Genomic DNA, 25,234 nt, shown 5'->3' with positions numbered 1-25,234 from the left:
GGAACCCCCTAATTTTCAATCCCAGTCAATAAAGCTGGTCGCGAGTGACTTCAACTGCCACAGCACATCGTGGGGTTACTGGGAGACTACTAAGTATGGTGAAGATATTTAAGAATGGGCTGAACAGTGGGGTAGATGTTAATACATGACCTACAGCTGCCATCATCCTCCAAACATGGGAGATGGCGTGGCCAGTGTAACCCAGGCAACATATTTATTCGTGACCATATTGCCCGGCAGGCAAAGAAGGAAATTTTGGAGTCTCCCTTACACTCACCAGCGACCAGTGATCTGCACTACGGCAGCTACGTTGCAGCAAGAAACTGCCCAATTTAAAAGACGATTCAATTTTACGAGAGCCCAGTGGGACAATTTCAGCCACAAACTCGTTAAGGAAGTCATAAAGCTTGAGCCAAACACAGAGATGTATGATATGCTTATGAAATTAGTTAGAATCATCTCTCATATATATTCCTAGAGGATGCAGAAAATCTTACATCCCTGGACTCCATAAGGATTCAAGATATCTCCTCCGGAAATACGAACACCTGTTTGAAACTGACCCATTCTCTGAAGAAACAACTCAGGCAGGCAAGGAACTATTGAATTCTATATCAGCAACAGGCAGAGAGAAATGCTGTGGCTGTGGTATAGTGACACAACTAGACATGAATCAGAACAACCGTAAGGCATGGAAGCTGCTGAAGAGACGTAACAGTGATCCCGCAAGTTCTCTTCCAAACCTATTTAATGTAACACCTGCTTCAATTACACATCAACTATTGTTGAATGGGAAAACTAAAAGAAGAACTGTGCACAGGAATCTTCAAAAAAATACTGATGTTAAAGACTACATTGGAACTCCCTTCAGCATGGAACAACTGGAAGCAACTCTTCAATCTGTGGAGAACAATTAAGCTACAGGCGCAGATATCTAAGACCAGAACAAATTAAAATGTCTGGACCAGTAACAAAGCAATAGATCTCAAATGTAATGAACACCTCAATTTCAAAATGATAGGTTCCTAAGATCTGGTTCAAAACCAAAGTTGTAGCACTTCCCAAGTCTCGAAAGGAACCAACTGATTCTAAATCTACTAATTTCTCTTCTTTGCCAACTGTCCGAAGTACTGGAAAGGCTAATCCTCAATCGCATCTCCCGACATGCAGATAGAAATCTTATAAATGAGCAGTTTCTGCCCAGGAAGGCGATGCTGCAGTCAAATCCTCACTCTGATTCAGTACGTAGAAGATGGATACGAAAGAGGACATGTCACAGGAGAGGCATCCAGAGGTCTGTCAGCAACGCATGAAATCGTCAACCGCAATTAGAAATGTATATTCAGTTACAAATTGCTACCACTTGGCACATATCATCTAGTTTTTGGTGCAAAACAGGTTTTTTGTCACTCTACATAACACGAAAAGCTGATGGGGGAACTTTGAGAATGGTAGTGTACTGCCACCCATGCTGTACAACATCTACACTAAAGACCAACGAATGAACCCTGAAACAAAAACATTTATCTATCCAGATAACGCAGCAACTGCAGCTCAAGGCAAAACCTCTGAGGAAGTGGAGACGAAGCTGACAGCAACCCTAGAGGATCTCAGCAAGTATTATGATGATAGCCACCTGAAGCCAAGTCCCAGAGAGACGCAGGACTGCGCCTTTCATATGAGAAACCGGGAAGCCACGAGGGAGTTAAGTACTACCTGGAGAGGGGCAACACCTATGTCACAACGACACTCCATAATACCTGTGAGTAACGTTGGACCGTAGTCTCTATCATTTAAATATCAGTGCCAAGAAACAAAGCTGAAAGTATCTGCTCGGAACAATCTCGTACGTAAACTTCCTGACAGCTCCTGGGGATCGCAGCCTGACGTGCTCCGTACATCCGCCCTGGCACTATGGTTCTCTGCAGAAGACTACGCAGCACCAGTCTGGCGCAATTCTACAATTCCACAAATGCATTTAACGAGACAGGACGCGTTGTGACTGGCACCTTACGACCAGCTCCTGTCACCAAACTCTGATCACATTATGGGTATAGCGCCATCTGACATCCTTAGAAGAACAGCTGCAGAAATTGAGGAAAAGAAGCAGGAAACCTATCCCAGGCATCCCCTGTTCAGGCATGAAGCACAGGGATCTAGGCCGAGATCAAGGAGGAGCTTCATGCACACATCATCAGCAATTTCGTCAGCACATGGAACTCGCAGAACAGAGCTGAGGCAAGATTCGTTAAGTGGAAGGGATAGAAAGATCATCATCAAAGAGGAACCTGCTGTGGGCTTTCGTTTGCCATTTGCTTTATGGAAGACTAAGTCGACTAAGAACACGAACGTTAAGATACAAGGCGAACCTCAGGAAGTGGGGCTACACCACTCAGGAGGAATTATATAAGGGTGGCGACCTTCAGGAAATAGTCATCTCCCGGTCTGCAGAAACCTACCCGATCCTTACACCACAGAAGATCATTGTGAAACAAGAGATAAGGCCATCAAAACCACGGAATTCTGGAGCTTGCGGTCCAGTGGTCTTGCTTTATTGTGTTATTACTATCAGTATCTTGTATTACCGTGCTGTACTTTTATTTACCATGTTGCATTTTCATTATTTTGTGTATCTACGTCCTGGACACGTAAAATAAAAAAAAGTAAGTAAATTGCATGGAGTTAACATTCTACCATTCGAAGGTTTCTGGAACTTTTCGTATCATAGAATTTTGCTTACTTATTGAAGCAATATGGAAAAGCTGTATAAGCAAGTTGAGGCTACGATGTTGAAAGTAAACTTGAGTATTTAATTCGTATGGAGATAGCTATTAAATCATTGGTGTGGTAGGGCAGGAACGAGACACCTCGCCGTAACTTGCCGAAATGTTTAGTACAGAAACACAACTTTATTGTTCCTACAAAGAAGAATAACAGCAACGCCCTACATTAAAATCTTAATAGAAAAATAATGAGAGAAATAAGAGATAAGAGCAAGACAGGTTGAACAGCTGCTTTTCCTCTGAAATTTACAAGATTAAGCCAAACAAAGACCGTTATTAGAGGCTAAATACAATAAATGTGGAATAGCCGCACCTATTCACTCCGACCTGACTGCAACCGCATGCAATTCAATTCAGGTCCCGCAAGCATCAGGCGTTGTCCGCTATCTGCAGAGGCGTCTGCAAATGAGCCAGTTTCGGGTGGCAAACCAGCGCATCATCATCAATAACAACCAACAACGCGGCTTGTTATCGCTGAGAACCCAGGACCGCTACCACTGCAGGCGCTACTCTCGCGAGACGCAGCTAGCATAGGACTCTTCCCTCCCCGCCAGCACTACTCCGAGAAGTCAGTCATCGGTGGGAAATACTCCAGAGACATTGTGCTGAAGGCTCCGCGATCACTCACTCGGAGTGTACTACCGACCACCGTCGACAATCGCCAATCATGGACGGACCATTAGCTCAGTGCAAATCACACTTTTAGACGTAGGGCTCGTGTTACACCTCACTGCGCTGGGGATGCACCATGAATGTTCCCATAGAACTATCAGCTAAGTGCAATGTCTTCCTGTAACCCATACAGGCGGAACGGTTGTCTGTGATTGCAGTCATTCCTGCGTTTCACCTTTCACCATTCGGATACGCAGATACTGGATGTTTTTAACTGAAATGCAGCTACTCATAGAGGTCCAGTTTCGGCTGGAACTACTGTATGGCAAAGAAAATGTCAATGCAGTAATTTACGCAGGAAAAACATTGGTTCCAATTTTAGCCTCCAGGTGCACATCTGGCGCTGTGAATGCAAGAAAGACGTACAGATTTGTTTCTGTACGTACTTGATTATGCACGAGACATAGGCACAAAAGATCAGACAAGTAAGAAAGGCATAACGCTGATATTATTAAAAGCCCCTTATACAATTTGTCGAATATGAGCACCGCGAACGTCGACGATGTGTTGTACAGCGCCAAATTTGCACCTGGTGGTCAAAATTGGAACTAATCTTTATTCAGCGTAAATCTGTTCCGCATTATATCTAGTAAGTTACGCTGCTATACGATGATTACAGCCCGCAATGGGCCTCTCTGCACTTTAATTATAACCAGCCAGTACTTTAATGGCGACGAGGATGGTTCCGGACCCATGTAATCTTCTCTTATTTGCCACACTTCTTAATGTCGATTAGGATGCAGTTTTAACCACTTATCAAAGCCTCGTCCGCGGAATTAATGGCGGCGTGGATAAAAATCTTCTTGGCAACATCTTGTGCCACAAAGTTCAACCTTTCATTGTCGCAATTTCATCGCTGACAACAGAGCTCTTTACATCGTTCTCTTTTCAATAATGGAACTGGCAACGATCATAGCGCTACAGTATGAAGTCTGCCATCCGACTGCCGCCCCCTCCAGTCTACCTATGAGGTTTTACTGCCGCATCTGCCAACTGCAGCCATGACAGGTCCTCTTTTCGAGGGTAGCACTGCTTCAAGGAAAGGTCTACGTGACGAGATCGCACATTTCGGCGACTCCAGCAGCGCTTCTTACAATCTCGCCCAGTCCCAGGATTAGCGACGGGATACGACATTTTCGTCGTCGGTCGTACTCAAGAAGGCTCTCGTTGCTTCTTCGGCCTGATACTTCTTCCATTTGGTGCTGGTACCACCTTTTCAGTTCTTGTCCTCTCATTAGCACTACGTCTTCTGTTGGCTCTGGCCTCTCTGTGACATTACATTTTCAGACTGGACCTAGTACGGCCTCTGATTTCGGTCAGCTCTCCTTAAGTGTGTCCTCTGACACTGCCTGTGGTTGTAATCTCAGTGTACCTCTGCGATGGATTGTTGCACTCTTTTTGTTTTCGTGTTCTAATGTCTCACCCTGTGTCGAAAATTTACATCTGTCGCGATCACCACACCAACAGGCCTCCACTATATTGGCCTCTGTCCCTCTCAGAGGCCACACGGCCTCTAGCTGTCTGAGGATCCAGGACTGCCAGGATAACCAAATCCGGGGTTATGCCAGCCAGTGGTAGTTTTGCGCACAATGGACTCCTCTGGCGCACCAACCTCTATTTCCCGGCCTTACTGGCTCCGCCGGTCTCTTCGTCTGAACGGGTCACTATTCGTCATTCCTTTCCCGAGGCTGATTCTTCCTTTTCTGTCCACTTCGCGGAACAACTCTCCGATTCTCTGACCTTTTCTTTTGCGCATTCCTTCCTGCCACCACCGCCATCGTCCCTATAACAATGTCTTATCCTTAATCTGTTTCTTTTTCAGTCGTGCCTGTTCTCACGCCGCCTCTTAAACTGTGGTTCCAGTTCCTCGAGTGTGGACTCTGGCTGCCAATGCTTCCCCCCAGGACACCCGTCGGCGCCGCTCGTTCCGACTATGGATGGGTACTGCGCACTCGCTGTCCCTCCCTCCCCCTCCTGTGGTGAGGATGGGGGAACAGAATCGCCGCAACAATACCACGGCTTTGCTATGGAGAAGGGCATGCAGGATCTTCAGCTACCAGAAAGGTGGCTCTGTGATCTCCCCATGTAAGAAGTGCTGCAGTATCCACACCTACAATCCGACCGAACTGCAACCGCATGCACACCGGCGTCTCGCAGGTGGTCTAGCCTCAGGTGTTGTCTGCTACCTGCACAGTGTCGGCAAGCCAGTTCCGATCACAACAAATCCGGATAGCAAGCCAGAGAATAACAAAGCAACGTCTTATCACCGGGAACTCGGTATGCTACCAGTAGATAGTTGGTGCGCCAATCGATTGTAGGAGGTGCAGCCAGCTCGTGACTATTACCCTCCGCACATCACGTGCCTGAAAATACTCTGAGCTGCATACCTCTGCATCCGCAGTACACGTGCTTTAAGTAGTCAGTCATTCTCGGGGGTTCCCTGCTCGGCAGTCCCTCATTTAGAGTATACTCCCGACGAGTCCCGATCCAGGAACTTATGTCAGCGGACATCCAATCTGCAGACCTAGGCCTCGTAGCATGCCTTACTGTGCTAGCGCTTCATTACATGCCTTTTCACGACGTTACATGCTAAGCCCTACATCTTCCTGTAGCCCACTCAAGACTATATATTTGCTGGATAGTTTCATTTTTCTTGTAATTGTACACTGAATACTCTTATTATTTCCAGTTTACTTGAATGCTGTCATTGCTGCTTGCGCCTTCACCATTCACGTATGCAAAGACTTAAAAATCCATCAAATGTGATATGCAAGCGATTAAAAAGCACGTGAGAGGTACACGGCGTTACACATAATATGCTGCTCAGATTATCGCATGTCAGTTCTTCAGCGTTTGACTGGTCTTATTTGCCCCATTTACATCATCTCCATTAGGCACGGCGAGAAATTAAACCATACAAAGACTACTACTTGATTCTATGTTTCTGGTATGGAAAATATCTCTTCTCAATTCACCATTGTAGAAGAAAGAGCAATAAAAAAAAAAAAAACAATGATAGTGTTACTGTCGAAATGCGACCTCCTTCCGCCTCAAATATCGAGCGCAAAGCGCAAGCTGCAACAAAAATTCACAATGCATCTCGGTAAAGACCTGTCGCAAAAGTTTTCATATGTGCACAACAATAATGCTGTGGCAGTTACTAATACTGGATGACACTATGCTGCCGCTGTTCATTATGGCAACATAACAAAAAGTTCAGGAAGAACGAAAACGTGAGATGAGGATTAAACGCAAATTTTCTTATACGAAAAATTGAAGAGAGCAAGGGCACATCTGGCCTACAGCTTAACACAGTGACAAGTGTCAATATCGACAGCAGTTCCTCTAATAGCACTGACGTTCGCCTCCAAGGCTTGATACTGTAGAATTTCGAATTCTAAAATTAACGCTTACACACTCAGTAATAGTTCTCATAGTTGTCTACAGTATTGCGTCCCACACCTGAACTGGTGGCAGTATACTGCGGTATTCTTCAGCTCAAGGGCTTCGTTAAAGTCCAACAGTAACCTATTTACGATAGGATCAATCTTCAGCAAATTCACTTTCTTTTAGACTTGATGCAAAATGAGACGCTTTATTTCCGTAGTTAGTTTCATTTAAAGCACCTTCTCTACATCTGAAGCACCTTCTTCACAACCACATTTCAAAACTTACTATTTTTTCCTCTTTCTGTTGATTTCCCATTAGTCGCTGAAAACACATGGTGAATATTTTTCTTAGCCTCGTGATGTCAATTCAGATCGAGAAGTAGCGGCCCCCGGTCATAAAAAATGATAACGGCTGGGAGAACGGTGCGCTTGTGCACGGAGTTTACGTTTACGATACTTTGACAGAAACTTAATGTATGTGAATCCTCATCACTTTGGTATTTCCTACATTTATTTACATTTCATACTGTTTTCCTCACTTTTACCATCTTCCGGCCATCTCACGTTTATGTATTACTAAGCAATGTATTCAAATCACTTGATGATGACTTCGTAAAAAGTCGAACTAGTAAAATAAAACTTTCTTACCCGAGACTGAAATACGAACTAAAGGAATTTCTGCGGTCACCGTGTTTCCGTAAGGCAGTATGGTTCTTCCGTGCAAGACCTCATTTCACCCCAAGTCTGCTGGATATCGATTTCTATTTCTTACAAGATGTCCGAAGTATTCATTTTTTTTACGCTACGCTAGCTACATAATCAGACGCCGCAGAGTAGCTCAGTGGAACGACTGGTACGAAGATAGGTCGGGGTTATTTTAAAATAACTATAAGATCACTTATCATGAGTGACTCAGATGAATTCTAGGTCAAACTATGCGAGCTACTCTTAGCGAATAAGACGCTAACAGTCGAGTTGATGAGTGTACTAAATCTTAGAATCTTCGTTATCTTCCAGAATAGGAGTAAATTTGCGCTGTTAAGATACAGATTTAATTAACAATCAGCCGAGTAATCTACGAAATCACTCCCCTGAATATGGGCCCTAGTTCCAAATATACTCCGTCTCTCAAGACTTCGTAATTGAAGATTCATTAAACCTTAATCATTTTCACAATTGCTTCCCAATTATGTACTATCTTACCAACAATGTAGCGGAACGTAACATAATATACGAACGAAGTATGTCAGATTTCACAAACAACTGAAAAGTTTAGCGGAGAAGTTTCAGGAGCACCGCACACTAGCCGATTCAGCTTCGTTTGAAGCCTATATAGATATCGTTTAGGTACAGTTTCTAACAGTGTTATAGCTATTAGACAAAACTAATAGTCAGCTCACACTGAAAATTATCGTCTAAGAGCATCAATATCTCACAGCAGTCATGAAAAGCTATCGTATCAACACAATGAGCTTCCTGTGAACGCTGTTTTTGCAGCAAGTTACACAATCTTTTCAGCTGAGACACTACAAATCTAAAGCCTGCTGGACAGCACTTCTCTTGGTTTTACGGTCCAAACCAAGAGACAAAGAACAGCACATCGTGATCCACATCAGACGACGGCGTGTGTGTCCGTTAACGAGAAATCACCGCCAGCAAGTGCATAAGCTGTTGTAACGGCAGAGACACGCAGGGTCGACCATCATAGAAGACAGCCTGGTCAACATGCGGCGTCTGGACATCTCGTCTTCCAGAAACTTCGCCGCCGTCAACCAACCTCACCCGGCTCCAGAAGTCTGCCTACTTAGCCCAGCTGACGTTAATTGTTCTAAGGAAGGACGGCAAACATCTGCGCGCTGTACCCGCAGCACTTGGGCACTCCGATGAAGTCCGCTCTCATAGTACTAATGTGTCACCACGTAATGTGGACACCATGGACAGTTCAGTTCAGCAACTGTTCAAGGCAGTGAAACGAAGTTCTCAATAAATGATAGTATGCAGCAGATTAATTTTTTCCTCGTATGATTAACGCTCTAACTTACCCCATCAAGACAATCAAACAACTATGGTTCTTTTAATGGAATAGTTTAGCTCCTTTAATTAACGATCAAAAGCTGATGAAAACTTAAGCTCAAAAATTCAAAACTCATCAATGTTTTGAGTGAAACATATTGCGAAAAAATGAAAACTGCTAAAAGAGTACGCCAAGATTGCTGGCACCGTGCGGTATCAGCTTGACTGCTACGTAAACACTGCCTAACTGAATTGGAAAAGCAATGAGCCAGTACACTTGGAATCACATTTTGCGCACTTTACAGTTATGTCTGCGAAACCTAAACAGACGTATCAATGTACCGCTACAGCCAGGAGGTATCGAAAGGCGATGAAAAGTAAATACGGCCATTAAAAGCACAAAAAACATTGCTCCGATATCTAATCCCATGCAAAAATATACTGAATATTAACGGTATGGCAAAGTAGTGAGACGCTATTGGAGTTATTGCTTGGTAAAACCCTGTTCCATTACACTGACTCCTTATGAAATATTGGAACGTCCGTCTTACACAGCATGTCTTTTATATGTTTTGTAAGTCTAAAATCCTGACACATTACTCCAGAGTTCACAGTAGCATAAAATAACACATGACAGTATCTGTGCATGAAGCTCCTTTGTCTACAAAATGAACGCTGGACTAAGCGAAAACAGGAGAACTCTATGTAAACTGCAAGAAAGAATGTTCCTTAATGGTATTAGATGTAATCTATAGCTGCCAAGAGGATATCATACTAAGAAGTGAGTCTTTGGGACACAAAATATATGAACATGTATATATGTCACGTGTCCCTCCTAACAATCATCAACCGCATTTTCTCTGTTGTTTCCGCAGATTTTTGAGATTTCGTTTTTGCAAGTACAGTTGGAGTCAGCTAAGCAAATACTGCTCGTCAGGCATTTCATGCAACGCCCAGTGTTGACGACTGTTCTTGTTTGTCCCCATTACGAACAAATTGACTTTAACGTGCGATTTTACGCGGCCATTCGATAGAACGATCCCAAATTAGTGTAGTGCGATTTTTGTTTTATCGATACATATTAACAGTGACAGGAAAACAAGATAAATAGCCAGTACTCCAGCAGCAACCGAGCAGCGCAGTAGCAGTCAGTACCTGTCAACGGCGGTACTATAGGTTCCGGAAAACATCTTACTCTTCGCGTTATATTTTCCTTGTTCATACACATCGAAGAGGAACGTAAAATTCCGCTATAAAAATTATTTTGTTTGTTATGGGAAAATGCCGATGCTTTCCGTCGACACTGGGCGTTGTATGAAAGACCGGAAGGGGAGCATTTTTCTTTCTTTTGACTGACTGCAACTATACGTTGCAAAAACTAAATTGCAAGTATCAGCCTGAACATAACAGAAAATGTGCCCGACAAATCTGGGCAGGAACACCCCATAAGAAGAGGGTGTCCTGGGAGAGATGGTTGAATATTCAGAGACCAGGAACGATCATTCTAAGTAAAAAAAAATCTAGTAAACAGGAGGTCAAATGCATACATTAATAGCCAGAACACTTGTTCACCTCTGACACTGTGAAACAAATCTCGTCTACTGCAAGCACTTTGCTTTCCATTGTTTGGGTGGTGGTAGTATGGCCCAAAACAATAAAGAACAGCCTAGTAATAATGGGCTCTAAAATGCGCATTTCAAGAGCTATGAGCACTTGTTCAGTAGAAGGTACGTGTTTGACAGTCGCGAAGACGATCAAATTTTCAGAGTTCTTGAATATGCATTTTAGAACTCATATTTACAAGTTTTTCTTGCTTCGAATGATCGCTCTTGTCATATCCTTGAATACTGACCACTTCTCCTGGGACAATCTGTATATTGTTGCACTAGTAGCATTATAATATAAAAATGTGCAAACAAGAAGAGGATCCTATGTACTGGAATGAATATGTCTCTCAAGTTCATCAACATGGCTAAGATCCTGACGCCTTCGAAAATTGTGACGACGACACACACTGGAATGAAACACCCAGAATTGTAAACTGCGAGAAAAATAATTGTAACAGTAATTATCGGTAACATGTTTACTTCTACGGTGTTTTAAAATATAAAGTATTCAAATGTTATCAGATAGACAGTGGTTGAAGTGGTGGTACTGGCTTTACAATATACTGGAAATGGTCATCAATAAAGATTCCCTTGTTATTTGCTCAATTCTGTTTCCTACAGTTGACTTTTTTTTCGGTCCCTTTTAGAGTTTCAAGACAAATGGCAACTAATTGTTTGATCAAAAGGCCAACAGCGACAACACTCTGTAGCGGACATGATGTTATGCGGTGGTTACATACATAAATATCATAATCCATTAACGACGAGACCGCCGGTAGAAGTAAGTAACAAAGTTCATGATCATGCTTTAAGAAATAATATTACTCTGGACTAGTTTTAACGAGGGCACTTTTGTGCGCCATGGAAAGGTTTGAGCTATTAAAACACTTCGAAATTTCACTATTTCTCGCTAAACGACACGTTTCCGTGGCTTAAAAATATCAAACAACTGAAAAGGCTGGTACCTTCCGCCTTTTTTATTTATCCTTTTTATAAGAAATCAGCAACAATAGATATGAGCAACTAAATGCGGTCAAATGAGAAGAGAGGCGATAAGGAAAAGCGAAAGACGTGCGGGTGTATCGATCACTGTGGCAGCCATCTTAGCAGATACAAGAGGGACGTTAAAAAAAAACTCTGAAAACAGCTGGGCATTAAATACGGTGTCAGAGCGCTGGAGGGAAAGCCGAGACTGCTGAGCAGCGTCATTTCGTACCTCAGTGAATTCACTTTCGCCTGTACTACTCAGTGTGGAGGTTTACAACGCTGAGTTCTAGCGGCCTTCACTGTAGTCCCCCCAAAAATTGTGTTCTATCAAATGACGCACAAGGAACACTAATGACGGCGAACGAATGAAGTCCCCTTTACGCTCAACTGTAAACATATGCACAGCTACACTCACGGATCTTCAAATATCTGTACTCAGCCAGCTGATCTCATCGGCTGAGTCAGCGAGGAACACTGGACGTCTGTTGCCTCAGAGCAGTATTTTTCCATTTAGCACGACTATGAATACGAGTATATGGTGGTGTATGGAAAATGACTATTGTGCAGTTATGACCTCACAAAGGCTTACGTGTGTGTGTGTGTGTGTGTGTGTGTGTGTGTGTGTGTGTGTGTGAGGTAGGTAGGTTTGTTTCTACTGAAAGTGAGACAGTCCGTATCTAGTGATTACACTACACTTGCACCTCACCCTATCCAGAAACATGTCTCGATGCCTTTATTAGCATGACAGGGCTATAAGTCAAATATTTATATCCAAGTACCATAAAAAATGTTTTTCCTACATCAACTTGGCACATTACGTTCGGTTGGGAAATACACACACACACACTACAGTATCCGTCTCAAGGCTCCAGCGGGATTCTTTCATGAAAGTTAGCAACCTACAAAAATCCAGATTCCCTCTACCCTAATGAACAACTTTGCAACCGAGCGAGGTGGCGCAGTGGCTAGCGCACTGGACTCGCATTCGGGAGGACGACGGTTCAATCCCGCGTCCGGCCATCCTGATTTATGTTTTCCGTGAATTCCCTAAATCGCTCCAGGCAAATGTGGGATGGTTCCTTCGAAATGACACGGCCGACTTCCTTCCCCGTCCTTCCCCAATCCGATGAGACCGATGACCTCGCTGTCTGGTCTCCTTCCCCAAACTACCCAACCAAACAACTTTGCAGCCAATTGTGTTTGAACTTTATTCCAACATTGTACAGCACAAGAACTACCTTTCCTTGTTTCTCCGGAGCTATTGTGATTGTGCCTGGTAACTACTTTTCTCTGCTACTTGCTGGTTTTCCTTTCTGACTGTACACTGGATTTAATGTACAGCGTAACATCAGTTAGCAATGGAGATAAGTAATGATGATTTCCATACAGATTTTCAGCAAGACTTAAGCTCCACAATTACTCTCACGATGTAATGGAAGGAGTCAAGATTGGTCCTGAGTTAAATTACAGCTCCTTGTACCTATATGGAACAGACCACATCAGTTTAGTTCCAATGACAGGAGAGTTTTGGCACTATAGAGACTCCCACTCAATTAATGATGTTAGACAATTTTCAGATTACGTCATCTGTTTAGAAACTCTTCTTCCCATTATTCCCTACCATCCGCATATTTGCTGAAAGACAACATAGCTGCTTCACTTTCCAAGCAAAAAAGATGGAAAATGAGTTAACTTGATAAATATTTTAACATTAATAGAACTACCGGTATGTCTCACAACCAAGAGACTACAAGCGATATAACGAGAAATAAGTGTATCTGCTGTCCCATTCTCACATACACAATGCTCGCGTCTAAAAATTACATTTGTTATTTCAAGTAATGTATGCCAGTCTGTCTAGATGATATTTTTTTAATCATTCGTTCTTTATCACTCTACAGACGTTGGAACAAATTTATTATGTAATAGAATAGGCTCATATTATCAAGTTTGGTAATCATCTCTTACATAATGTACTTCAACTAAGTACGCGAAATATCGGTAGACATTTTTTGAAAGAAGGATCTGGTGACAAGAATCTACCAGTTTCATCATGATGAACGCAAGGAAGAATAAAAGATCCTGTCGGCTTCGAGGTCATTACATAGGCTAATAAGACTCAATGCAAATGGCTCTTCTGAAGAAACAATCAAATCACATTCGTGTAAGTACGAGACACGTAAGTCGGTAAAGCTGTGCAGGATATGATCCCCAGTCTTTTCGATGAAGCACCCATGGTCTTTAACCAATGCACTAACTCTCTCGGTGAAACAACTACTTTAGTAAGAGGTACTGGACTCCCAACCACAGACTCACGATTAACAACGCACTTGCTTTTGTAATATCCGTAACCACGTGGCAACACTGGCACAGGAAGTCCTGCGGGGTGCTAGTCTGCTTATCTATCACGTACTTTGTCACCGCTCTTTGACAATACCACGGCAATGTAGCTGATACAGGCCGTCGCATGAACTACTGGGAGATAAGATTACAGCTGCCAAATCCGAAGCTTACTAAGGATGCCTAATGGAATCAGTTTTACACGTTGTATAGTGTGTATTTTACTGTCAATACTAATGTACATCGCTGTCTTTTGCAAAGCTCCCCATTGTGATGTATTTCATTATACCATACAAAGCACCTAGTATCGTTCACTGCTAATTACACACACAAGTCAATTACGCTTTCCAATTTTAATGCACTTAAATGGTATTTTGAAAACAAAATTTCTTCATTTACCCCCATAAAGATCTGTTAGCACCTACTCACATACGCTGCATACCTTCATACCTTTAGTATGATATAGATTTTCAGATATTAATAATTACTTTATTTAGAGTGCTACCGCACGTAAGCATACAGGTATTTAACTGCGTATCATGGGTACTTCACAAAAAAATTATAAACCCTAAACTCCAAGCGCTGTCATTTGCACTACGAGCCAAGGATAAAAACTCTGCCACCTACAAGCCTAACAGGCGAAACATTTCTGTAGAGATCACACACATCGCACGGAAACTATCTGAAGTGGACAAAAATTGTTAACCGCTTTCACATTCAGTAGGAGAAATTAAAAATTTTTTTTGTTATTAGGCAGAAGTCGAGAAACAGTGTGTGCGATGCAACTTTGTAACAGCGCTGGCTGTCTTCCTTTTGGCGATTCCAAATACATCTGCTGCAGATCTAGACGTAAAGAAGCAGTCTACAGAACAAAGCACCGTCAACAGTAATACCGGATGTCCCCAAAAACAAACTGAAAAACTATAGGGGGGGGGGGGGGTCTTTACACCAAACTTTGTTTCTCTTTAAGGAACGTCTCCCTAAAGATTGTCGATGTACTTTTGTCACACACTGTGTAAACTGGCTATGTGTGCTCAGAGTCGTCAGGAGCATTTTCTATGGTGTTTTAGCACATATTTGCAATTTCGATTTTGCATTGTGCAGCTCGAGTCAAGCCAGACAATTTCTGGTCGTTACGTCTTTCATGCGACACACAGTGTCAATAGAAAGCGTCGGTTTGCTTCCTATGAATAAAAAAAAAGGATACAGTGATCTTACGTGCCCACTAGATAGAGCACTTCCAACTTAGTGTATTCTGATATTCATATTAGCAGGCACGAAGAATAAATAGCAGTGCAACAACGACTCAGAAGACTGCATGCTTAGCGGTAGCAGTCAGCGCTGTCGCTGCTGGAGTTACTGTGCAAGCTTTACTGTCCCTGTTGAATACACATCGCACTAGACTAATCTGGGACCACTCTGTCGAATGGGCACGTGAAACTCCGTTTTAAAAATAGTTTTGTAATAGGAAACAAATTTATGCTTTCCGTCGAGACTGGGCGTCGCCTGAAAGACGCGATGAGCAGTACTTGTTTGGGCTGATTTCAGATACACAACGCAAAAACGAAATTGCAAGTATCTGTCGAGACATTGGATGAAGTGCGCCTGACATTACATTACAGTGCTTGATTTGTAATGTATATGTATAATCTGTGTGTGTGGCGGGGAGGGAGTACATAGAGCGCTTGATTTGTGACGGTACGTACCGGCACTTCTGACGAAAAGAAATCAGAAGCGCAGATCTTGATGTGTGGTACGATATAATTTTATTTTTTACCAGTGCAAATATTGCATTCACACTTTCAAAATGCGCAGAAAAGTGTTGAAATAGCGCTTAAAGAAGTTTAAATTTCCATCTCCTCCCTCCGTCCCTCCCGGAAGGTCACTGTACCTGAACCACCTCCCTTTTTACAAATCAAGCACTGCAAAGCACTGTAATGTCTGCCCTAAGAGTAGTCAGGCGCACTTCCTCCAATGTCTAGACAGATACTTGCAATTTCGTTTTTGCGTTGTGTATCTGAAATCAGCCCAAACAAATACTGCTCATCGCGTCTTTCAGGCGACGGGGAGGCGGGAGGGGGCTGGTTGGGGTGCGCAGAGATGCAATGTCTCTTCGAAAATTTTGAACAACGAAACGTCTGTTGGCGTATTGTCGAATATAAAAGTGAAGAGCATCGCAATGACAGCTCCTTGGCTTATGGGTCAATGCTTCTTTTAACCCCTGATCTGAATGCAAGGTGGCTATCAGACCATTAACACGATATTTGTTGCTGTTTTTAAAAACAAAGGCTCCACCTCAACCCAATGATTGGTCTGGAAACCACAGCGATGGATCTAATGGTGCTTGGCCTTACTCCGACATCTGGAAGAGCTCATGCATACGTTATCGGGAATCTCAAATTTAATGGACAACCCTAACCATAATATAACTTTTTTTACACATCTGAATAGCACTGGCAGAGGCAAATTCCGTGGCACTTTTTTTAATGGCAACATTGTTGCACGAGGTTTGCACCATTATATAGCATTCACTTCTGTCATATCATTAGTAAATTTCAGAGCGATTTTTAAGAAGTCTTGAAGGAACACAACCTTAAATTCATACGTCGTCTGCGATGGAAAGGTTGGACGATCCCAGAGCACAAATAAATGCAAGTCATAAGACTTTCAAAAGTAAGGGGTCCACGCCCACAAGTAACGAACCAAACTTTTGTTCCATATCAAGAACAGAAAAGAGGCTTTTGAAATGTGATGGTACAAAATACAGATTAGATAGCAGATCTAGTAACTAATGAGATGATACGAAACCGAACTGCCAAAAAAGGTTTATGGCACACGCGACTGAAGGAATGGATCGTTGGTAGTACACGTCCTGATGCTAGAAGAAAATTTCTACTTGGTTATACTGCGAAGTAAGGGGTTAAGCTGTAGAGGGTGAAACAAAGGGATGTATACAGCAAGCACGTCCAAATGGATGTAGGTTGTAGTATTCCGGAAATAATGAGGGATGCACAGGACGGAGTAGCGTGGAGAGCTGCGTATCAACCAAGTCTTCCGACTGAAGATTACCGTTAAAAGTCAGCAAATCCCTTGAAAGCGGGAAATTTATGTCCACGCGAATGGATGCATAAACACAATCATTGGTATTTACACAGTCCGGAAAAATAAGGTTGTCATTTGAAATGTACTGGGAGAATGGTGGGAACAAGTCTGGAACAGTTTATCACGCTAACTTGCGAAAAATGTGCTGGGACCAGCTCGGACCAAATCGTGGACCTAACGCAGCAGTTAATTACGCAACTATCAGGTCGCAGTCAACAAGTCAGCCAGTACATCACAGACTGTCATAGCTAGGGTTGGATATTAGCAATCCACTTGTGCATCACCTACAGACCAACCAGCAGTGACAGCCGCTGATGAATCGACACGAACATCAGAAGGCTGAAGTGATAGACCTTTCTGGACTATTTCGTGTGGTGTGCTGGAGACGCGGCGACGTGCACACTTTGTGGAGGAGTGAGGGTCTATTCTGGGAGCGGCGGCCGGGCGCAGACGCTGCCACCGCCACCGACGCCGCCCCTGGCGCCGAACGGTGCATGACGGGGTGTCGTTACGACACTCCGTGCGTGAGTCACGTTAATGATTCATTGGTGGCCACCGAGCGAACTGCCTGACGGTCTAAGAATCTGCGCCAAGATCAATAAAGCCGACCGAGGCTCGGCGACCCGTGTGTGTGGGGACTAAGCGGCGGGGCCAGCCGTCTGTCCCTAACGCCGAGTGGCCTAAGGTACTGATGACTTTACAGTACACCAACGGAAAAATTCAACAGGTTTTTAGATAGGCGAATGACCTGAAGCTCTAAGAACTAATCTCGTTACTGGGAAAAACTAACCAGTAGTACGTAAACACCTGAATGCTCTACGCCGGCTCAGTGCTGGCATGCCATGTCGTTGCTAGTAAAGAATGTCATATGAAGAGAGGAAACGGCTGACAGCTTCAGCAAGACAGAATCAGGGTGACCGTACATTACACGGCGCTTCGGATTCCAAGGTCAACGCCGTTCGTCATTCTGAGACCTGTTTAGGCGCTCTGAACAGAATGTGCGCCTTTGGCAACACCGCACTTGGGCCGTCACCTGCCCTCACCATTTCGGCATCCTCCCCCCCGCCCCCCAACACACACACACACACACACACACACACACACACACACACACACAAAAGAGAGAGAGAGAGAGAGAGAGAGAGAGAGAGAGAGAGAGAGGGGGGGGGGGTGGCTGAAACTGTTAAAAAAATAGGAAATATTTACACGACTTTTATCAAAAGAGATTACCAGTTGCACACATGTTGCCTCAGTCACAATAACTTAATAACTAGTGCTGGCATTACTCGAGGATCATGAGCACAGTAGTTACCACGACCGTTCATGTTCTTATGAATCAAAGAACATGGCCACTGATATTTGTTCATTACACATTCTGGCCTTTCTTATGTCATACATTCCTTGACTTTCAATCGCAGTCAAGACACTTCCATACAGTAAAAGTTGGAAATTTTCTAAAATCCCTAGCTTTGTGAAAAAGTAGTAAACCATATTTCTTAATGTTTATTTGCTGTACTACGATGTGATGGTACCCTCTCCCAGCACTAAAATAATGGCCGAGATTTGGTGGTAGTAAAACTGGCCAATATTATTACGAATGCTGGTGGTTATAACACCGACATTCATGTTAAGCAAACGTCATTGGCTGTGTAAAAGAGACTTATATAGAAATGAACACAGTTTCTTCTTGTTTCCGAATTTCTTCGCTACAATGACCTGTTTCGCACTCTTACACTTAAGACGCACTGGATGAGTTGCACAAATATGGCGTAAGCACAGTACAACGCCTCGCTGACGTAGGTGTTCACTCATCGGACGCATAGTGGAAAATTCCTAGCACATTCTGGCGACACGTTGTCGCCTAGCAGGAGTCTGCTGACGCATTACGCTCTTGCCCCCCAACCCACTCTGGGCTGCTTTCACAGCAGTGGACACACAGGTGATTATTTGACGAATAAACCAATATGGAAGCTACAGTGTGGATCTATTCGGCGCTACTCTGCAGGAAAACGATAATTAACACACCGCTTGCTTAGCACGCACGAAGACACCCAAGTGTCACACACTCTGCAGACATGGCGCCGCAGTCACAGACCGGTCGTATGTTTCCTGTCTGTGAAAGAAACCCGACAGGGTGTTTCGCCACAGTGGATTTGTCACTGTCGATTTTCAAAGCACAATTTAGTATACGCCGGTACGCCTCTTGGCGTTTTCACAACCTGTTTATGTCAACATAGTAGCTCATAAATAAGATTCAAGGAATTTTACTCGTAACTGTAAATTACAAAGGGCGCTGAAGAATGAAGGAGTTCAAGTACACTAACACCACGCAAAATTGTAATGGTTACTCCGTAAATACTGCGTGGGTATCCAAAAGGAGCTATATCTGTGTCACCGCCGAGCGTTACAACGCGCGTAAAAATTAAATATGAACCACAAAACAGTACGGGGGACGAAAAGTAAGAGTGTTGTTTAACGTGAAAGAGGATACCGCATATTTACATTCACATCGAACATAAGGTTGAAGATGAAAAAAGAACAATAGCAGCAGCTGTGCGAAAACACTGCCATCTAACGAGAGAAATACCGCCAGTTCACTGACGTAGCTCACTGAGCATGCGCTGACGAAACCAAAACACTGTCCAAAAGTTTCTGGCGGCAGGCGCGGCGCACAGTTCGACGACAAATCATTCATCACCTGCACAGCTGACAATTCACCGCCGGCACACTGCAAACATCTCCAAAGCCACTCGCGTCCGAAACGTCACCACCTCTCAAACCGCCGGCCAAGTCACGTGTCGCCAGAGGAGACAGCGAGAACGGAACGCATCACAGAGAGACACTAATGCAACACTTCCTGCGCTGAGCTATCATCGAGAAGAGCTTTATTTCGGGATACTCACACAGAACATTTTGTACTCTACATCCTGGTAAACGAAATACGAGGAGTGCGGCTGCGGGTTGTAGTTTTCGGAGCAGTACCACATGCGGCGGGCGCGCGTCTCCCTCGTGTCCGGCTTTCCCACCCTCCCACTAGCGCTCCCGTCAGGCCGTGGCGGCGGTCAGGCTCGCACAGTGCACCGAATCGTGACGGCGAGCTCCGACGGCGGCGGCGTGGCGAGGCGGCGCTGCGAGGCGAGTCGGCGCGGGCGCGGGCCGCGTCGGTTTGCGATCCGGCTGTGTCGCCGGCGCTGCCGCTGCCGTCTCCGCCCGCTGCGCGCCGCGTCGCACGCGACTGGAAGTAATGAGTGGGGCAGGAGGCGGGCCCGGCCGGCTGGGCTGGCGCTGCCGCTGCCGCCGCGGCTCAAACTGCGCAGTAGCCTGCCGCTTAGGCAGCCCGCCGCACGCGGCCGGCGGGCGGTAGGCGGCGTGCTGCGACCTGGCCGAGCATCTCGCGAGCGCCGCCGACACGCGGCCGCGCTATAAATAGACGCAACGTGCCGCCGTACGCACTGCTATCCTGCATGCACGACACACTTTCTCACAGCTCTGTTTCACTAAACCACCACCGACATAACGGCTGCACTCGCATTTCTCCCACGTGCCTGTCGTCGTGGTCCTGAAGTCCGAAGAGTTACGAAGATCTTCACGTTACTCTACTAGGGATGGGGAACACCTACCGGTTAAAATCGATACCGGTATTTTAGTTCGGTATTTGTTTGGTCTCGGTTATAACAGGTGTTTTACTGACAACAGAGTAAAAACAGAAATATCAATTAGCCGTAGGAGTAGTGTTAGATTTTTTCGTTTTTACATGAACTTTTTTTTTAAAAGTAATTTGTATTCGTAAAATATGTGCTGGCTTGAAATATCAATGTAATTATAAAAAATAGCAAAAACGATCAGCGCTATTTTAATAGCAATGCCGACAGAACCGAGCGACGAACACATGGCATAAGAAATGGTACAGCATTGCTGAGACAATAATGTCCCTGTTGCTGTGTTGTAACTTAAGAGACCCCAACATGCAGAGTGCAAAAGACTTGCGCCTCCCCCCCTCCCCCCCCCCCCCCCCCCCGATCCATACAGCAGTTACTCGCTGGCGTCGCCGGGCATCCCTTGTACTGCAGTCCAAAAATATTTTTACAAAATGACGTAGCAGTGAAGTACAATGCTTCATTTTCTTTAAAATGACTAAATACCTGTCTGGCGTTTCTAAGAAATAATAAAATGGAAAGGAAATTATGCTAACAGTAATAAATTAAAAACTTAATCACAATTCGTTCATACTATACAATAAGAATACAAAGCAACTTATCTCCTGCCTTTGTCTACAGAATATGCCTTTATCTGCAAAAAACATAGTTCTTCAACCCCAGTTTTCACCCTTTAGCACTGACTATTCGTAATGCTCAAACACTGGTGTGACCCTTGATTACACTACCATTTTTGAGCACAGTCTCAAGAAATTTGAATCAATAGGAGAACACTGATGGCTTTTTGTTGTATTCAACCACTTACCACTTTTTTTTTTAAAAAAAAAGCAGCGAACGGTGGACAGACTAAGTTTTCTTTTACTTGCCTATTTAATTTAATATTTTGACTATGTATCTCGAAACTGAACCAAAATGTTTAAATCATTCTTCTATTTCTACGTTTATCACAGGAGATGACATTACTACAAAAAACGAAAATCGGTTATTTAAGAAGCTGGTTAATTTGAGAGGGGTTTTACAATTAGGTGAAACTGGGGTGTTACAAAAACCGATGCAACCGAAAACCGGTTGTTTCGGCGATAACCAACATCCCTACACTCTATCCTGGGGAAATCTCTCCATCACTGCTTAGGTACTATTTGGGTTGCCACTTGCTTTGTAGAGAAAGGAAACTTTTTGATGGACATTTTTTAATGACTCATGGATTCACATTTTTATTAAACGCCATTTTCGATCAAAAATCACTCATATTTACGTCTTAAACCTTATTGCTTCATATCACTGTGGTATTTTGAAATTGTTCCAGGTTAACCTAGACATGCACTGTAATTCTTCACTGGGTTAAAAGCTCTTTGCAAGAAATGTCAAAATTTATTAAATTGTGAAGCTCTTATTTTGCGTGTTTCTGGTGAACACCTGTTCCTATCAGTAGTCCACTTGTTCATCATCATAGAAAACTCTCATTCCACAAAAGCATTTGAAACTGGTATCCTTAGTATAACACACGCGAGTGGAGAGACATTTGTCACTTTTTGCTAAGGCAGTAGTGTGAAGAATTTCAACCACTTAGACACAACATCAACATCACCATCTCTAGCGACACAGTCAGTAAACGTAACTTTCATATCACAAACATTGTTCATATAGCTGATCCAGGCTGACAATCTTGTACATTGAATATTTCCACTTCAAGTTCTAATTCACAATATCCTATTTCCCCACTCAAAGGAAGAGATTCCAACATTACATACTTATTACTAGCCTAGTGATCATAACGGGTTTTCGAGATATTTCAAGAAGTGTCATAGAAACAATAAAACACACTTGAAACCTTATTAAGGAATGTTTATGAAATATCTCTAATTTCTTGGTCTCTCTCACATAGAATTTATCGTTCTTTCTTTGTGAGTTCTTAAAGGTTATGCACAGACTTACGTGATTCAATAACACTTAGCTCCTTTTTTCCATGTATTTTGATACTGACTGCTTTTGACCTCAAAATATTTACACACTTATGTGGGCTGAATACTTGCTTTCTCCTTATGGTGCCTGAGACCAAACTGTCCGCCATGTCGAATTCCTTTCTCCACAACGTACAGACATCATGCGTATTAGAAGCTGAACCTTGTCTAACACATATGAAATTATCTTCCCATTTCTTTAAAAACACTTGATTATACTGCCGTTAATTGTTTCTTCTTAGCTGGTGAATTATTGCGATTCTGGAACAAAATTAAATGAAGAAAACTACAGTAAGTACTGTATGGATTCAAAAGTTATCGCTGGAGTGAAGTTTACGAACATGTGTGTAGCATCACACGGAAATTAAGTTGTCGACAACACTATCGACTGTGCGATCGAACGATTTTAAGTACCAAGCTACACATAGACTTCCTTAAAATCTGTGTTAGAACGGTAATAATAACAAATATAATCAAAGTAATGCGCATTTTTGTTATATGTATTTCAATGGGAAGGACTATGCTTGGTCTACGATTGGCCAGCGCCATATATATATATATATATAACTGCTGTATGGAGAAATAAAAAACCTAAGGCTAAATTAACAGTAAGAAAAGCGTATGAATACGAGGAACAGCCTGGCAACCTTAGACTACTGCAACTTATATCCACTATAGCCTGCTTATTGTAATCAAGGCTTTCTGTCTCTGCAACTTTTACATCCCACGCTTCTCTCCGCTAATACACTGACGATTCCCTTATAACACCGGATATGTCCTCTATCAACCGATCCTTTCTTTTGTTCACGTTGTACCACAAATTTCTTTTTACTCCAATTCGGTTCGGTATTTTCTCTTTATTTACACGATCTATCCATCTAATCACCAGCATTCTTATGTAACATTACATTTTGAAAGCTCGTACTCTCTTCTTCTCTGAACTGTTTTTCGCCCAGGTTCCACTCCCGTACAAGACTACACGCCACACAAATACTTTCAGAAAAAACTTCAATTTCTATTCGATGCTAATATATTTCTCTTTTTTAGGAACTTTTTCCTTGCCTACCTATTTCGGCCTTCCTCAGTTATTTTTCTGTCCTAATATCAATACTTTTCTATCAAATTCCGCATCTTATGTCCTAATCTAATTTCCTTTAATAAGTAGAAGATAAACATAGGGGGTCTTCTTAGATCTGACTGCAGCCTACGATAACGTCTGGAGTGACAAGCTCCTGCTCGAACTTATCAGCACTATTCTGTGTCAGAAACTGATCACTAACTGCTGAACAATACACACTTCCAGCTGCTCTTAGAAAATTTTAAAAGCAGAATTCACAAACTATATGACTGTATCGCAAGACGTTCTGTTCTGGCGCCACCCCTTTTTAATTTGTATACACACGGCCTTCCGGAAAAAAAAGTCGACGAAATTTATTTACCATGACGATCTTGCTCTGGTCGCTCAGGATGGAAGCTTTAGGGAAACTGAAGCAACATAAGCATCTGACCTACAGACATTGTCGTATGTCAACCGACCGCCTACAAAATAAACAAGCAAACTACAAACCTAACATCTCATTTAGATATCAGACTCTCCAGTACTGCAATATTCCAAAATACCACGGTGTGACCCTAGATAGGTCTGTGATATACACAATACAACTCTGGAATCTGGCAGTTAAAACTCGGAACAAGTTAATAAGAACTGTCTTGTGTGCCCATTGCAACAGTCCTCTGATCATCAGCCGTAGTACTTTCATACTCAGTCGCATAATACTGATATTCTACATCGCTAGACAGTGCTCACACTAAAATAATCGACACACAGCGCAGTCAAGCAATGCGCTTCACCACAGGGTGTATTCGTACCACGAACACGCATTAGCTACCTGTTCTTCGTAATATTTCACAACCATCTTTAAGAAGACCGCAGTCGTTACTAAACGTGTGTACAAGAATAAAAGCAAACCCAGAATCGCCTATTCACTCAGCATTTTCATAATCAACATAGCCCAGCGACTATTGTGGCACAAAGCAGTCAGCCTGCCGGACAATAACTCCAACATGAAAGAAGATTGGGACAATTAATGACAAAGCAATCTTCCGTGAAGCATCACCAACTAATCAAGACTCCCTCAGGGCCACCAGCAGGTTTCGTCTACTCCGTCGACATTGATGCACAAAGAATCGGATCGGAACTAACTGAGGCAGATATGGGGCATTGCGCTCGAAGGGGGATGGAAGTCCTCCACTGAATGTGACTGCAGTGAGGAGCAGCAAACAGTACATCAAATAACATTTGACTGTTCCCTCCCTCAGATCATTAAAAGGTACAGTGGAAGACCTTCACAATTTGGCTGCGGAAGCTTCTTATTGTATTTCAAACCTGGACTTGGAACTATGAACCCATTAAGAAATTTGAGATATACATGATGTAAATCGGGTATAGATTTAAGTGTCAGGAAGTCGTTTCTGAAAGTATATGTGTGAAGTGTAGCCATGTATGGAAGTGAAACATGGACGATAAATAGTTTAGACAAGAAGAGAATAGAAGCTTTCGAAATGTGGTGCTACAGAGAAATGCTGAAGATTAGATGGGTAGATCACATAACGAATAAGGAAGTACTGAATAGGATTGGGGAGAAGAGTTTGTGGCACTACTTGACTAGAAGAAGGGATCGGTTGGTAGGACATGTTCTGAGGCATCAAGGGATCACAAATTTA

General features: G+C 43.2%; 1 protein-coding gene across 12 annotated transcripts in view; it reads right to left on the bottom strand.

Moving 5' to 3' along the window:
- LOC126353762 (serine/threonine-protein kinase tousled-like 2) overlaps nucleotides 1–25,234 on the bottom strand; it is a 538,693-nt gene that overhangs the window by 133,018 nt on the left and 380,441 nt on the right. Inside the window, exon 1 of one of the 12 annotated variants that reach the window (XM_050002832.1) lies at nucleotides 19,797–20,218. The exons of 9 other annotated variants lie outside the window; for them this stretch is intronic. In XM_050002832.1, the coding sequence (XP_049858789.1) occupies nucleotides 19,797–19,880 (84 nt within the window). In that variant the 5' untranslated portion in view covers nucleotides 19,881–20,218. Of the gene's footprint in view, nucleotides 1–19,591; nucleotides 19,627–19,796; nucleotides 20,219–25,234 lie in introns of those variants that run through there. 2 more of the 12 variants (XM_050002831.1, XM_050002841.1) reach the window with 2 other exon arrangements.

This window comes from Schistocerca gregaria, chromosome 3, assembly GCF_023897955.1.
Source record: "Schistocerca gregaria isolate iqSchGreg1 chromosome 3, iqSchGreg1.2, whole genome shotgun sequence".
Classification (NCBI taxonomy): Eukaryota; Metazoa; Arthropoda; class Insecta; order Orthoptera; family Acrididae; genus Schistocerca; species Schistocerca gregaria.
Note: the sequence above shows the minus strand (reverse complement) of the source record. Positions and strands in the feature narration are given on the sequence as shown.